Source organism: Bactrocera dorsalis, chromosome 6 (genome assembly GCF_023373825.1).
Source record: "Bactrocera dorsalis isolate Fly_Bdor chromosome 6, ASM2337382v1, whole genome shotgun sequence".
Taxonomy (NCBI): Eukaryota; Metazoa; Arthropoda; class Insecta; order Diptera; family Tephritidae; genus Bactrocera; species Bactrocera dorsalis.
In genome coordinates, this window is record NC_064308.1 from 34,006,923 (window position 1) to 34,022,329 (window position 15,407).

Genomic DNA, 15,407 nt, shown 5'->3' on the forward strand with positions numbered 1-15,407 from the left:
TCCACCGGTGTGAGTAAGCTTTGGGCTACTGTCAAAGCTTTGTCTAATCCGAAGAGACACGACGACCGAGTTGAAGTTCAATTCAATGGTCATGCCTCTTCGGACCCGAAGAAGTGCGCGAGCTATTTTAGCCGGCAGTTTACACTGCACCCTTCGGTAGACAAAGCTAAGAGATGTGTTAACCGACGGCTGCGCAAAATGCCAAACAACTGCGCGCCACTTACTTTCATCGATGAGGAGGTTCAGAGTGTCATCAAAAAAGCTAAATCATCCAAATCCATTGGCCCTGATGGAATCAACATGCTAATGCTAAAGCATCTAGGCTCGACGGGAGTAGGTTATCTCACCAGAGTCCTCAACTTGTCACTAACCACTCTTCAAATACCCGATGTGTGGAAAATCGGAAGAGTGGTGCCACTACTGAAACCTGGGAAACCCGCCAACAAAGGGGAATCTTATCGCCCGATAACTCTCCTCTCCCCAGTAGTGAAGACACTTGAGGCTCTGCTACTCCCGACTTTCACTCACCACCTGAGCCTAGCCAGCCACCAGCATGGATTCCGAAAAGTGCACACCACCACCACAGCACTTAGCGTCATAATCACCCAGATAGTCCGTGGCCTCAACCAGAAGCCACCCTGTGAGAGAACGATCCTCGTAGCGTTGGACTTGTCAAAAGCCTTTGACACAGTCAATCACACAACGCTACTGCAGGACATAGAAAAAACAACGCTTCCTCCAGGGTTGGGTTAAAGAGGTGGACCATGAACTACCTGAGTGGTCGTCAGTCATCCGTACTATTTCGAGGCGAAACATCTAAACTGAGAAGAATTAAACAGGGTGTTCCGCAGGGTGGTGTCCTCTCCCCACTACTGTTTAACTTCTATATCTCGAAACTCTCACAACCACCAGAGGGGGTTTTCATAACCTCGTACGCTGATGACTGCACGATATTGACGTCGGGCAATGGAATCGATGGCATGTGTTCGAAAGTGAACAGCTACCTCTCGGACCTTTCTCGTTTCCTCACTGCACGGAATCTCCAACTTTCCCCCACCAAATCCACAGCGACCATATTCACAAACTGGACGAAGGAGTATAGACTTGAGCTTGATATTGCAGTCGATGGTGTCAAAATTCCGACTGTCAATAACCCTAAAATTTTAGGCGTAACCCTTGATAGTCTATGCTCCTTCTCTCCCCATACGACCGCGATTATCGCCAAAGTACAGAGCCGCAACAAGATCCTCAAGTCGCTAGCCGGCAGCACATGGGGAAAAGACAAAGAAACGTTGTTGGCAACTTACAAGGCAATCGGCCGGCCGGTCCTCTACTACGCAGCACCGATATGGTCGCCTGGATGCAGTGGCACGCAGATGAGGAAACTACAGACCTGCCAGAACACAGCACTCCGGACTACGACGGGATGTCTCTTGATGTCTCCCATCGAACACCTCCATAGTGAGACGCGCATGCTTTCTGTAAAGGAGCATAATGAACTCCTCTCCAGGCAGTTCCTGCTGGGATGTTTCCGCAGGAATCACCCTTGCAGCCATCTGCTTGGAGCGGAGCCGCCTCCTAGGAGCATCAAGAGGTCATTCCTCGACTACGTCGACGACATCGTACAGTACGCCGACCGAACTTCTGACGCTACAGACTTCAGACAGGTACTGACCGCCATTCACAGTGGAGCCATTAACACCTTCACCGACTCCCTTCCCGTGAAAGGCGTTCTTGGAGTCAAAGCACAACCTATTGCAGATGATGAGCTCCAGTTGCCGCGAGAAACGCGAGTGACTCTAGCGCAACTTCGTTCTGGGTACTGTAGCAGGTTAAACTCCTACTTATCCAGAATCGACCCCGACATATCCAATATATGTCCTGCGTGCAACGAGTCTCCGCATGACACTGGGCCACCTCTTTGACCTTTGGTCTGACCCCGTCGAAACAGCGCGTTTCCTGGGCCTACCGTTAGATGACCTCGACGACAACACAGATAACCCTTACCATCCTAACGCACAGTGGGCGATTGGGCCTCGTTAGCGGCATTTAATTAATAACTTCTAAACGAAAAAAGATATCTTCAGACGGTTTTTTTTCAAAGCTCAGAAAAAAGTCATAGAATTTTTTAAGAAAAAAAATTTTGTTTAAATTTATTTTTTTTAATTTTTAAATTTTTTTTTATTTTTTTTTAATTTTTAAATTTTTTTTTATTTTTTTTTTAATTTCAAAATTTTTTTTACCTTCAATAAACAAATTTTATAAATCAAAATTATCTTCGGAATCAGAATCAGGCATATCTAGATGCTTCATTAAAAGCAAGCTCTTAACATCATCGTCCATAATAATATTTTTTGCAGTCGAAATTGAAGACCCATTTGACAATGAAGATATCAAAGGGTCAGACGAAACTAATAAAGCATTTATGATATCTTCCATTGTATTTTTCCTGAAATTTTTTCTTGTATTGCTCTCACGTATGTTTCGATAGTCCTTGTTCCTGGGCGGAAGGGAAAAATGGTTTATTATATCTGCTCCATGAATTAAAATTCTGTGAACAGACGATGGCATGTAAAACCAGGAGTATGCTTTAACAAAAATTTCGGCAGTTTCCAATGCGTAAGATCCGAATGCGTCCGAATTTATGTCATATCCACAAGCCAATGCTCGTAAGATTACGCTATATCGATATATTAAATCATAGCTTACTCCTGTTATACGAGCAGCCAAATTTGGTTGTTGGAAAAACCTCCTTGCAGTGTTTCCGTTGTACGTGCTGCCAGTACCAGCTATTGGTATATCCACCAACAAATGCATTTCTTCCCTTAGCTTTTGCTGAATACTTCTTTTATTTTGTTCAACGACATCCTTGTCAGCACCATGAGCTTGCCACTTTTGTATTGGTATTCTATATGCAATGTGCAAAACACACTCGTAAAACCTAATCCATGCGTGGAGACTTGATAAGCCATATTCAATTAGGTTTGCATTAATAGGAAAGCTTTTCACCAAATTTAGATAGTTCATATTTTTGGAAGTCGCGCTACAGATTCCGCACGTTTGCGAAGCTGATTCCGATATGACAGTGAACGTTTTGCCATCAAGCATGGTCATATGAAATTGGTGATCAATTCTTCAGGTACTCACAAATGTTGGAAAAATATTTAATATTTGGCTCTTAATGTTTTGAATTTCTTTGCGAGACAAGTCTGCCGATTCTTTCTCGCAAAGTAATTTAATTGGTCGACAATATTGGGTAGAAGAAGGCCGATTGTTTTTCCATAAAACTGTCGATCCCTTCTGCACTTGCAGTGGTACAATACAAATTGAAAATAAATATTGGTCTCTCATCTCTCCATCGAAGTCATTAAATTTTTGCCTGTAAGTAGAATGACCGCTGCTGTCATCACAACCCCATTTGTAGGTAGCAGTTAATTGGGTGTTATTGTTATTTTCAATATGGTTTTGAAAACTTTTTGGGTGTGCTTCAATAATCCTAGCAATCGTATGGTCTACTAAGCTTTTTAATGGTACTTCAGCGAAATGATCAGTGACCGTGATGACACTAGGATAGCATTTTTTTTCGCACAACGCAGTTTGTCGTAGCATGGATATATATCGGCGTTTTGCTCTTTAGTGGCTCTCTTTGACAAATTCCATGTGTACTTGGTATGTCCAACATCTACAAATAGCGCCAGTGCTTTTTCATCAGAAAGTTTTGTCGGTAGACGCTGAGGGGTACTCATAGTTTTCAAAATCTTGCCGCTAAACTCTTCGTCGACGTTTTGCATTGACACCACCTGTGAAGCACTACGTTTTCCACCTTTATACAAGCTGCAGCTTGCAGCTACCAACAATGCTTCTGATGGCACATCTTCAGTAAGGCCTGACAATTTCTTAACTTGCGTTTTTTTGCAATACTCCGAAATATCTTTTTGTGGACGTCCAATAATTTCGGAAGATGATCTTTCAATCAATACTAACCGTTCCTGGTTTTTGTTTTCAAAAAAAACCTTATTCTACAGTTTTTCCACTTTTCTACAAGCTTACTAGTAAAATTTCGCAGCTTTTTGCCAATCTCGTACTGCTCCTCCTGAGTATATTTAAGGTTTTTGAGAACAGTACCAAATACAAAGTTTTCCATGGTGAGAAACTTCTTGGTTGGGATCGCTTCTTCATGCCATACTAAAAAAAGTACCCGTTTTGCTACCGACATTATCCCTAAAAAGTGCCATGATTTAAAGGTTAGCAGGTAATAGCAGTTCATATTACACATTTTGGACGCACAATGACTCATGCTTCCAGCTAAAAAAAGAGTTAGACCTAATCCGTGCGAATGTTGTAACTTCTACTCCACGAACGACAGGTGCACGCTAGTGCGGGTTAGTTGTTAATACACTTAATTACCACTACGTTTTATGAACAACACATTTACAGACCGGTCACAAACAGTGATTTTTTATGTAATACATACCTTGAAGTTAATAAAAAGCCACACTTTTAATAAAACAAGTAAAAATTGTAAATTTCCAAGGAGCTCGAAATCAATGCGCACAACAAATAAAAAATATTGTAAAGCACTTGCTAAAACATATTTTGTGTTTGACAGCTCACAGCTGATGATCAGCTGATCGTAGAGCTTATAAAAAACCGCCAAAAATCTAATCAAAGCATCTGTTATCGATTTGTGAAAAAAAATTAACGCTTTTTCAAATTTGAAAATTTGAATTAAATTCCGCTAGCGAGGCCCAATCGCCCACTGTGTAACGGGGATTAGCATATCCGTTAAAACAACAACAACAACAACCTCTATGTGTGTTTACATACATAGAGGGTAGAATATAAAAGTATATGTGATATTTAATGTGTTGTTTTAGTAGTCAAATTTCCAACAATAAAGGTAATGGCGTTTTATGCTGATCTAGTTCTAATCGAAGCTTCTTGCGGAGACCATCACTAATCCTTGGAGACGCATTTAAATGCAATCGGACATAAAAAATAAATCCTTTGCTAATTTCAAATAACTCTAAAAGTATTCGTCGGATTTAATTTAATTTTTCAGAGAATATTTCTTCAATATAAATGGATTTTTGATAATTCTGGCTACCTTTTTCTTATATTAAACTTTCGCATGCCACTCTAAGGTTACGATTAACATTTATGGAAGTAGACATAGAAAGTCATGTGTGTTTATTTCGCCAGTCAAATCTTGTCAAAGTAAACTGTTGATTTATGTTTTTACACAAAAATTGCATTTGATTTTTAAGCTTTTCAAAATATTAAATACCGTATAAATATAACAGTAGTAAGCGACCATTCCTTAACCAACACGGGACTTAATTCCTGTATACGTTTTTTTTGTTTAACTCTGAAAAAGGGTATACAGAATATTAAAACGTTACACGTTCAGAACTTCTACCTGGTTGTTGTGTCTATTATGTTCATATGTATGTATTACTAGTAAACGAAACGAAATAAATTAATTCAAATGGTGATATTGGAATATCATCATTTCAGAGTGGCCTTGTCAAAGAAATAGCTTTTTTTGTACAGAATTATAAAGATAAGGCATACTCCACTTTTTTATAAAATACAATACAGCCTCAGAAAAAGAACTACCGAACTCAGTTTCGATTTCTTAAAATTTTTAAATACATACAGCAAAAATTAAAAAATCCGTTTTTTGTTTAATAATTTGCAGCTAATTGATATTCATATTGTAACGAGATTTGAATTTTGGTTATAACTTGATTATATTTGATCACCGCAACAGTAAACAGTAGTAATAAAACGTAGTCAGAAAAATGTTAAAATACATTCTTTTAATACTTTTAATCAAATTAGATTACTCAATGGAATACAATGCGGATAATATAGATTTTGTATTTTTCGTATTAATTTTTTCTTTTTAGATTTGATGTTATGAATCATGCGGGTTATAATTTGGTTCCTTCTGGCATTCATGCTACATTACGTGACCTCTATAAGAAGCATTAATACCCAAAATGGCCAAATTAAAAGTAGTAGTAGAATTAATGATAATAATCACATCGGCACAGATATTTTGTACGCCAGCTCCTTATTAAATGCGGTACATATTCACAAGGCAGAACTTTTGAGCGATGAAGAGGATCTTGTGCAAATTAGCGACGGTATAATCGACGGTTTTACATCTGCTAGCTTAAAATCTGCGCTTTCTGATAGTAATGGCGGAAGTTCGCCATCTTCATCTGCCTCAGCACAATTCGGTAATGGAGACGATAACGGAAAAGGAGGTGCTGTTGATGCCAAAAACTATAGCAACATAATAACTAATATTATTAATTTTGATACACCGTTGAATCATTTGGTTGTTGACACATTCACTGGACGAGTATTTGTGGGTGGTGTCAATTATTTATATCAACTTTCACCGGAGTTAGAGTTACACGAAACAGTAAAAACCGGTCCAAAAAATGACTCGGTCGAATGCACTGTCTTAGATTGCCCAGCTCATGCCGTACGCAAGCCTACAGAAAACTATAACAAGGTGCTGCTGATCGATCGTGCTACCTCACGTTTAATTGCTTGCGGATCTTTATTTCAAGGCACGTGCTCTGTCCGTAATTTGCAAAATATTAGCATTGTCGAACAGGATGTACCAGATGCAGTTGTTGCGAATGATGCAAACTCATCCACTATAGCATTCATAGCGCCAGGGCCACCGCAGCCGTCGATCACCAACGTCATGTATGTAGGTGTCACGTACACAAATAATTCTCCATATCGTAGCGAGATTCCTGCTGTGGCATCACGTTCACTCGAAAAAACTAAAATGTTTCAAATCGCATCATCAGCAGTAACAACGGGGACAAGAACTTTTATAAATTCGTACGCCCGCGAAGGCTATTTAATAAATTACGTTTATGGATTTAGTTCTGAAAGATTTTCATACTTTTTAACGACCCAATTGAAACACAATTATCATTCTTCGCCGAAAGAGTATATAACGAAAATTGTGCGTATTTGCCAAGAAGACTCAAACTACTATTCATACACAGAAATCCCAGTTGACTGTATAACTGGTGGAACTAAATATAATCTAGTTCAGGCTGGTTACTTGGGTAAGCCGAGTATGGATTTAGCCGGAAGTCTGGGCATAACCGTCCAAGACGACGTTCTCTTCGGAGTATTTAGTGTTGGAGATGGAAATGTATCTACTGATAATTCAGCTTTATGCATTTACTCGTTAAAATCTATACGGCGCAAATTTATGCAGAATATCAAATCTTGCTTTAATGGCGTTGGCTCTCGCGGTCTGGATTTTATATCACCAAATATGTTATGTGTTCCAACTGTAAGTATTATGCACAATTTTTGTTTTTGATTTTTTAAATTTCTCTAATAGATTATAGCAATAAAAGTTATAATTCGAGAGCATTTAGTGAGTATGTACATACTTTATGTATATTTGTTATAACTTAAAATCATTCTTTGATTGATGTGGAAAGCAGCAACCAGAGAGGATCGAAAAGCATTATATTAGGGTTATGAGGGTTAGGCCAATGTCTAGATCAATTCCATTCAAATAAACCTCATAACTTTTATGAATACATTTTGACAGCATATTATAATATATATGTATATTGTGGTTGGAAAAGATTTGGACTGATTGCATTATAAACAAAATTCAAGTGTACCTGCTTTTTTTCATAGTCGAGGTTTTAGCGTCCAACGATGTATGTGGTTAAGGGAAGTTTATTGACCCTGATGGTGTTTATTTTATTGAGTTATCGCACCTTTAGTAGTTTTCAACATAACCGTAATATGAGGTGTAGACGTGGTTACTATCTGATTTCACATATTTTTTAAGGAGTCATCGAAGGAAGCCCTCCTCAGATAGTTTGGTTAATCTAACTTAAGAGGTTTGTGATGTGTGTCTATTAGAGGCAGGCCACACCCACTTTTTTCAAATTTCAGACTACAAGTGCCCTTTACTACAGCGTTTTCTTGTATTAAATTACAGTAGTTTTTTTCCGATCACACTGCCTGCCAATTCTTGCAAGAAACACTTGTGCAAAGTTTTATTATATCCTATACGAGGGCTGCTATATATATTTCTGGCCTAATAATGAAAATAGGAATATTAATCAACAAAAATGGTTTTATTGTTTTTCAAAATATTCTCCATCAAGATTTATACACTTTTGCATGCGCTCAAACCAATTTTCGAAGCACTTTTTCCACTCCGATTGAGACACCTCCAAAACATGGTTTTTGAATGCTTCAAAGGATCTCCTGGCGACGAAAATCGTTGACCACGCATTATTTTCTTGATGTTGTGGGAATAAAAAGAAGTCATTGGGTGCCAAGTCAGGGTTGTACGGCGGATGACCCATCAATTCGACGTTTTGGCCGGTCAAAAAGGCGCTGGTTTGAGCCGATGTGTGAGAGCTCGCATTGTCATGGTGCACAATGATTCGTCTTCTCTTGTTCGTTTTTCGAATTTCTCCGAAGACTTCAGGCAAACAAATGGTGGTGTACCACTCAGAATTGACCGTCCTACGTTGCTCAAGCGGAACAGTCGCCACATGACCAGTTTTGCCGAAGAAACAGGCGACCATTTGCTTCGAAGTGCTTCTTCCACAAACAACTTTCGTTGGCTCGTCTTGGAAGACCCCCACGGTCGATTGCTGTTTTGTTTCGGGATCATACGCATAGATCCATGATTCGTCACCTGTGACGATCTTATAAACGTCTTCTGAAGCACCGCGATCGCATTTTTTCAGCATTTCTTTACACCAATCCACACGAGCCTTTTTTTGAGCGATTGTCAAATTGTGCGGGATCCAACGAGAACAAACTTTTTTACGGCCAGGTGTTCAGGCAATATCGGATGTATGCTGGTGGGAGAAATGCATAGGCATGCCTCTATCTGAAGGTATGTTACATGACGGTCTTGCATTATCAGTTCACGTACGGCATCGATGTTTTCTGGCACAACGGCTGTTTTTGGACGATCTTCACGGAATTCGTCTTTGAGCGAGCGTCGGCCACGATTGAATTCGTTGTACCAGTTTTTCACAGTGTTATAGGATGGTGCTTCATAGCCATACAAAGATTTTAGTTCATCGATGCACTCTTGTCGTGATAATCCACGTCGAAAGTTGTGAAAAATGATCACACGAAAATGTTCACGAGTTAATTCCATTTTTTGGCCGAGATGAATTTTTTAATTCCCTGTAAATAAAACAGTTCACGAATAAATGACAAAACGTGCTGAGTGATGTTATGCTGAAAAATGTCAAACTTTCCAATGTCAGATTGCACCTGGCAGCACTTAGTGTTGCCTAGGCCAGAAATATATATAGCAGCCCTCGTATTTACTCAAATTTGTTTTTACTCAAATTCTGTCTTGCATAGACATATGGAGGAACCCGGTCACCCGGATTTCTACTCTTCTCGTCTCTCAGATCATTTATAATAACTTAAATTCGTAATCAAATAACTTCAGACAAATAACGAATATTATTTCACATGTGTTCATAGAAATTACAAACTATTGGCGAGGATTTTTGCGGACTCGACGTGAACTCGCCATTGGGAGGTGAACAACCCATTGCCGTTGTACCGGTAGCCAAGTTTGATACTCGGCTCACAGCAGTTGCGGCTACAAGTACTAGTGGCTATACGGTCGTTTTCATTGGCACTGCAAATGGACATTTAAAAAAAGTAGTTGTTGAATCAGTGGATTCCGCAAATGAGTACGCGGATATACCAATAAGAGTGGGTTCTCCTATTAATCCAGATATGCACTTTGACAGCCGAAATCATTTTATTTACGTAATGTCGCTTAATGAAGTAGCTAAAGTTAAAGTTTATGATTGCTCCGACTATAGAACGTGTGGAGAGTGTTTGGGTGCACGCGATCCATATTGCGGATGGTGTTCGCTTGAAAACAAATGTAGTCCACGTTCTAGCTGCCAAGATGATGCTAATGACCCTCTCTACTGGGTTAGTTATAAAACAGGCAAATGCACTACAATTACAAGTGTTGTACCACATCAACTTCAGCGTACTACAGCAAGAACTTTAGAACTCATTATCGACCATTTGCCGCAATTGAAAGAAAATCTTGTTTGCGCGTTTACTACTGAAGAAAAAGCACTTTTTACGAATGCTACAAAAAAGCGTAATGGTGTGAATTGCACAACTCCACGTACAGATATGCTACCACAAATAGAACAAGGAAAACATCATTTCACCGCCAAACTATCCGTACGAACTAAAGATGGACCAGATCTTGTCTCCACCGATTTTACTTTTTTTGATTGTAGCACACATTCATCATGTACTCGCTGTGTATCTTCGGAATTTCCTTGCGATTGGTGTGTGGAAGCTCATCGATGTACACATGACACTGCTGAAAATTGTCGTAATGACATTCTTGTTACTGGTGTTAGTCGCATTGGACCTAGCTACCGCTCAGGTCCTGGATTTTGTCCAACTATAAACGCCACTGGTGAAGGTAGTGAGATGCTTGTTGCTGCTGGGACTAGTAAGTCCATAAAAGTTAAAGTGCATATAATTGGGCAGTTTATAGTACAAACACGTTTTGTATGCCAGTTTAATATCGAAGGACGTGTCACTAGTTTAAACGCACAATTATTGGGAGATACTATATATTGTGACAATATGGAGTTCCAATACACTTCCCGCTCTCCTAATTTAACTGCAACTTTTGCTGTTATCTGGGGTGGCTCAAAGCCACTCGATAACCCTCATGATATTCATGGTAAGTGGTATTTATAACAATAATAAAATTCACTTAAAACCACTTCAAATTTACAATTTTTTTACCAGTACAATATTTAATTTTAATATTTTCAAATCATTGCATCATTAAAATTCCGACTTGACTTGATTTAAACAAAAATGTAAATTTTAATTTCTTTAAAATCTACCATATGGTTTTCGAGCTACACTGGTAACTGGTAACATAATTTGAGAAAAACGAATTTAAGGCCAGGTTCCTCTAAAGCACGTAATTTTTTTCAATAAACTTTATTTTTTATTACGAAACATTTTGGGTAATCAATTTTTTAACATACGAAAGTACATATATTAAAATACTTGAAAAAATTTTTTTTATTTTTTTTTTTCAAAATGGCGGTCCTAAAAATGGCTTGTGAAACTCATCCGATTCGTAGATGGATGACATCATTTCTTGGAAAAGAATTATCTGATAGCAAAAAAAAACGGTTTAATGTTCTGTATCGAATTAGCTATGGCCTGAACCAGAATGAAACATTTTCAATGAAAAAACATCAAAATGGCGGACTTTTGAATTTTTTTAACCCTTTTTTTCATTTTTAATTTTTTATAACTTTTTTAAATAATAATGATTATTTCTGGTTCTGCTTCATGCCATAGCCAGACACATAAAGAGTAAAATGCCGTTTAGTTCATATCGATTAGAGGAACCTGACCTTAAAGTTTTATAATTCATTTTACTAGTCACTTGCAGCTGCTGTTCTGTTCTAGAACGGTCCGCCTGAGAACCCTTCGCTAATTATCGATTAAAGAGAAAAGTATTTTTCCAATTTACTTAAAGTTTTCGGAGAATGAAAAGATATTACTCTTTCAGAAAATGTGAAAAAAATATTTTTTTTTTTTTTTAATTTTGGCAACTTGTTTTGCATGGCATTTCTTTGGTTTGCATTGTTGAGAGAAGCGAACAAGCGTTGCTTAGGCCTTCTGTGTTTTAAATGTATCAAAATTCTTTCGCTTTAAGGTGAAAACTAATAATATAAAATATATATTTAATTTTTATTTTTAGTTGTGATATATAGATGTCGTGATATGGCTGATAGCTGTGGTATGTGTTTAGCTTTATCAGAAAAATATAATTGTGGTTGGTGTTCATCTACAAATACGTGTGAAGTTGAAGAACAATGTAATAAAAATAATGAAGGTAAAACGGATTGGCTGAATCGTATGGAAACTTGCCCCAATCCTGAAATTCATTTATTTTATCCAAAAACTGGTCCCTGGGAAGGCGGGACCAACATTACTATACGCGGTATTAATTTAGGAAAAAATTTCTCTGATATATATTCAGGCGTACGAATTGCCGGTATCAGCTGCATGCCTTTTTCAGAATACTATGTTGATACGAAGGAAATTGTTTGCAACGTAGATAGTCCTGGTGTTCAATTGTATCGAAGTGGTCGCATTGTTGTACAAATTGGGGATTATAGGGGTGAATCTAAAGAGGATTACGAATTTGTTGATCCAAAAATTACACATTTTTCGCCACAATATGGTCCAGTTTCTGGTGGTACTCACCTAAGGATAGTGGGCAAATATTTGAATGCCGGATCCCGAATTCAAGCATTTATAAACGAGCATCTGCGTTGCGAAATAATTAGCGTAGATGTTACCGAAGCTATATGTCGCACCGCACCTTCACCAGGTATCATAGAAGGTCGCCTCAAAATGCTATTTGACAATGGACCGCGGGAGTTTAACGAATATAATTTTAAGTATGTTCTGGATCCCACTATCGATCAAGTGTCTTCAGGTCCTAGTAGCCAACTAAAAGTACCCCGTGGTATTCCAGCAGGAGGTATTGAAATCGCTGTAACCGGAACTCAATTCAACTATATTCAAAGTCCAAGAATGTACGTATATTATAAAAGTGAAATATTTTACAGCCAATGTAAGGTTCAATCGGCGACGGATATGTTATGTTATTCTCCTGTAATTAAAACAGATAATGACATATTTGATGCAGATAATCCGGAACTATTAGAATATGGATTTATTATGGACAACGTTTTGAGAGTTCAAAATCTCTCTAGTAAGCAAAAGAATCATTTCGAGCTTTATCCAAATCCTTTATATTACAATTTCGAAGAGGATATAAAATATTATAAAAGTGAATATCTAACAATTAATGGACGAAATTTGGATCGCGCATGTAAGGAAACGGACGTAATTGTACGAATTGGCAAAGGTATTTGTAACATTACATCACTGTCCCGTCAACAATTAACGTGCCGTCCGCCACCAGAAGTACCAACAGAATCGGGCAATGAATCAGGTCCAGAAGTAATTGTACGTATAGGACATTCTTTGCAATATCGCATTGGGATATTGAGTTATGCATCACCAAATTTAATGCATGATTTAAGCAAGAATGTACAGTTAGGCATCGGAGCAGGTACAGTGGTGATTCTTTTGATTTTTGTCGCATTTCTCGTAGCATACAAAAAGAAAACTTCGGAATCAAATCGCGTTTTGCGTAACATGCAAGAGCAAATGGATATATTAGAGCTTCGTGTTGCGGCGGAATGTAAAGAAGCCTTTGCCGAACTTCAAACTGAAATGACAGATTTAACGGGTGATCTTACTTCAGGAGGAATACCTTTCTTGGACTATCGTACATATGCTATGAAAATTCTTTTTCCAAATCACGAAGATCATATTGTACTACAATGGGAACGTCCTGAATTACTACGCAAAGAAAAAGGATTACGCCTTTTTGGTCAACTTATAATGAATAAAACATTTTTATTACTTTTTATTCGGACACTAGAATCCAATCGTTATTTTTCCATGCGTGAGCGTGTTAACGTCGCTTCTCTTATAATGGTAACACTGCAGTCAAAGTTGGAATATTGCACCGACATACTAAAAACGTTGCTTGGTGATTTGATTGAAAAATGTATTGAAGGGAAAAGTCATCCAAAACTTCTGTTGCGTCGTACCGAAAGTGTGGCAGAAAAAATGCTTAGCGCTTGGTTTACATTTTTGCTGTATAAGTTCTTAAAAGAATGTGCTGGCGAACCATTGTATATGCTGTTTAGAGCAGTCAAAGGTCAAGTAGACAAAGGACCCGTTGACGCGTGTACACACGAGGCCCGTTACTCTCTAAGTGAAGAAAAGCTTATACGTCAGCTTATCGATTTTCGCCCAATGACGGTATATGCTAGTATTATACAACAGCCGATTTTCTGCAATAGTATTGATATGATGCCAACCCATACTGAAAATGTACCCGTCAAGGTCCTTGATTGTGATACAATTGGTCAAGTTAAGGAAAAGTGCTTGGACACAATATATCGTAACATTCCCTGGAGTCAACGGCCACGAAGAGATGACTTAGATTTAGGTACTGCTGGCGAAATTAACAATATAATCTTCACTTGCAATATATATTTCCATTTTCTCAGAATGGCGTACAGGAGCTAGTGGTCGTGTAATTTTATATGATGAAGATACAACTTCGAAAACTGAGAGTGAATGGAAAAAACTCAATACACTACAACACTATAATGTTCCTGACGGCGCTGGACTGAGCTTAGTACCCAAGCAAAGCTCAAACTACAACTTTTCAATACTTTCTGACAGAAATGAAAAGTGCCACAAGTGAGTTATATTAGCATTATAATATTTATTTTATAATTTTTTAAAGTTATGCACATCGGACCTATGTTCCACATTAATATTTCTTTCATACTCCTTCAACATATTAAATTAAGTTTTGGTTCTTGCGTTTCTCCCACAGATATGAAACATTGAATTTATCGAAATATACATCTTCCTCACCAACGTTTAGCCGAGCTGGTAGCCCTCTAAATAATGACTTACATGAAAATGGTATAAAATTTTGGCATTTGGTAAAACACCACGATAGCGATATACAAAAAGAGGGTGAACGTGTCAATAAGCTGGTATCGGAGATATATTTAACACGTCTGTTAGCAACCAAAGGAACTTTGCAGAAGTTTGTCGATGATCTTTTTGAGACAATCTTTAGTACGGCACACCGAGGCTCCGCACTGCCATTAGCAATAAAATATATGTTTGACTTTTTGGACGATCAAGCATTACTACATGGAATAACAGACCACGAAGTTGTCCACACTTGGAAAAGTAATAGTTTGCCCCTAAGGTAAATATATCTGTGGGATCTCTCTCGATCATCTTTGCTCTCTGTTTACAAAATAGTTTTATTTTAGGTTTTGGGTTAATTTAATTAAAAATCCAAATTTTGTGTTTGACATACATAAATCAAATATAGTTGATTCCTGCTTATCAGTTGTAGCACAGACGTTTATGGACTCTTGCTCAACATCAGATCATCGCTTAGGTAATTTCGTAAGGTATTTTATATCAAATTAATGCACAAAATTTTAAACAGGCAAAGATTCTCCGAGCTCGAAATTGTTATACGCAAAGGATATACCGGAATATCGCAAATGGGTTGAAAGATATTATCGTGATATAAGAGAAATGCCATCGATCTCCGATCAAGACATGAATGCTATGTTAGCCGAAGAATCGAGAGTATGAAATATATATATATATATATATATATATATATATAACCTCCATTAATATATTGAAACTTTTTATTTCAG

At 37.9% G+C, this 15,407-nt stretch overlaps 1 protein-coding gene across 2 annotated transcripts in view; it reads left to right on the top strand.

Moving 5' to 3' along the window:
- Positions 1 to 15,407, top strand: part of LOC105227174 (plexin-A2) — a 103,617-nt gene that overhangs the window by 58,359 nt on the left and 29,851 nt on the right. For both annotated transcript variants that reach the window (XM_049460051.1, XM_049460049.1), the window contains exons 2-8: positions 5,913 to 7,336; positions 9,529 to 10,774; positions 11,819 to 14,155; positions 14,217 to 14,412; positions 14,552 to 14,938; positions 15,006 to 15,136; positions 15,188 to 15,333. In XM_049460051.1, coding sequence (XP_049316008.1) covers positions 5,930 to 7,336; positions 9,529 to 10,774; positions 11,819 to 14,155; positions 14,217 to 14,412; positions 14,552 to 14,938; positions 15,006 to 15,136; positions 15,188 to 15,333 — 5,850 coding nt within the window. In that variant the 5' untranslated portion in view covers positions 5,913 to 5,929. The remainder of the gene's footprint in view (positions 1 to 5,912; positions 7,337 to 9,528; positions 10,775 to 11,818; positions 14,156 to 14,216; positions 14,413 to 14,551; positions 14,939 to 15,005; positions 15,137 to 15,187; positions 15,334 to 15,407) is intronic.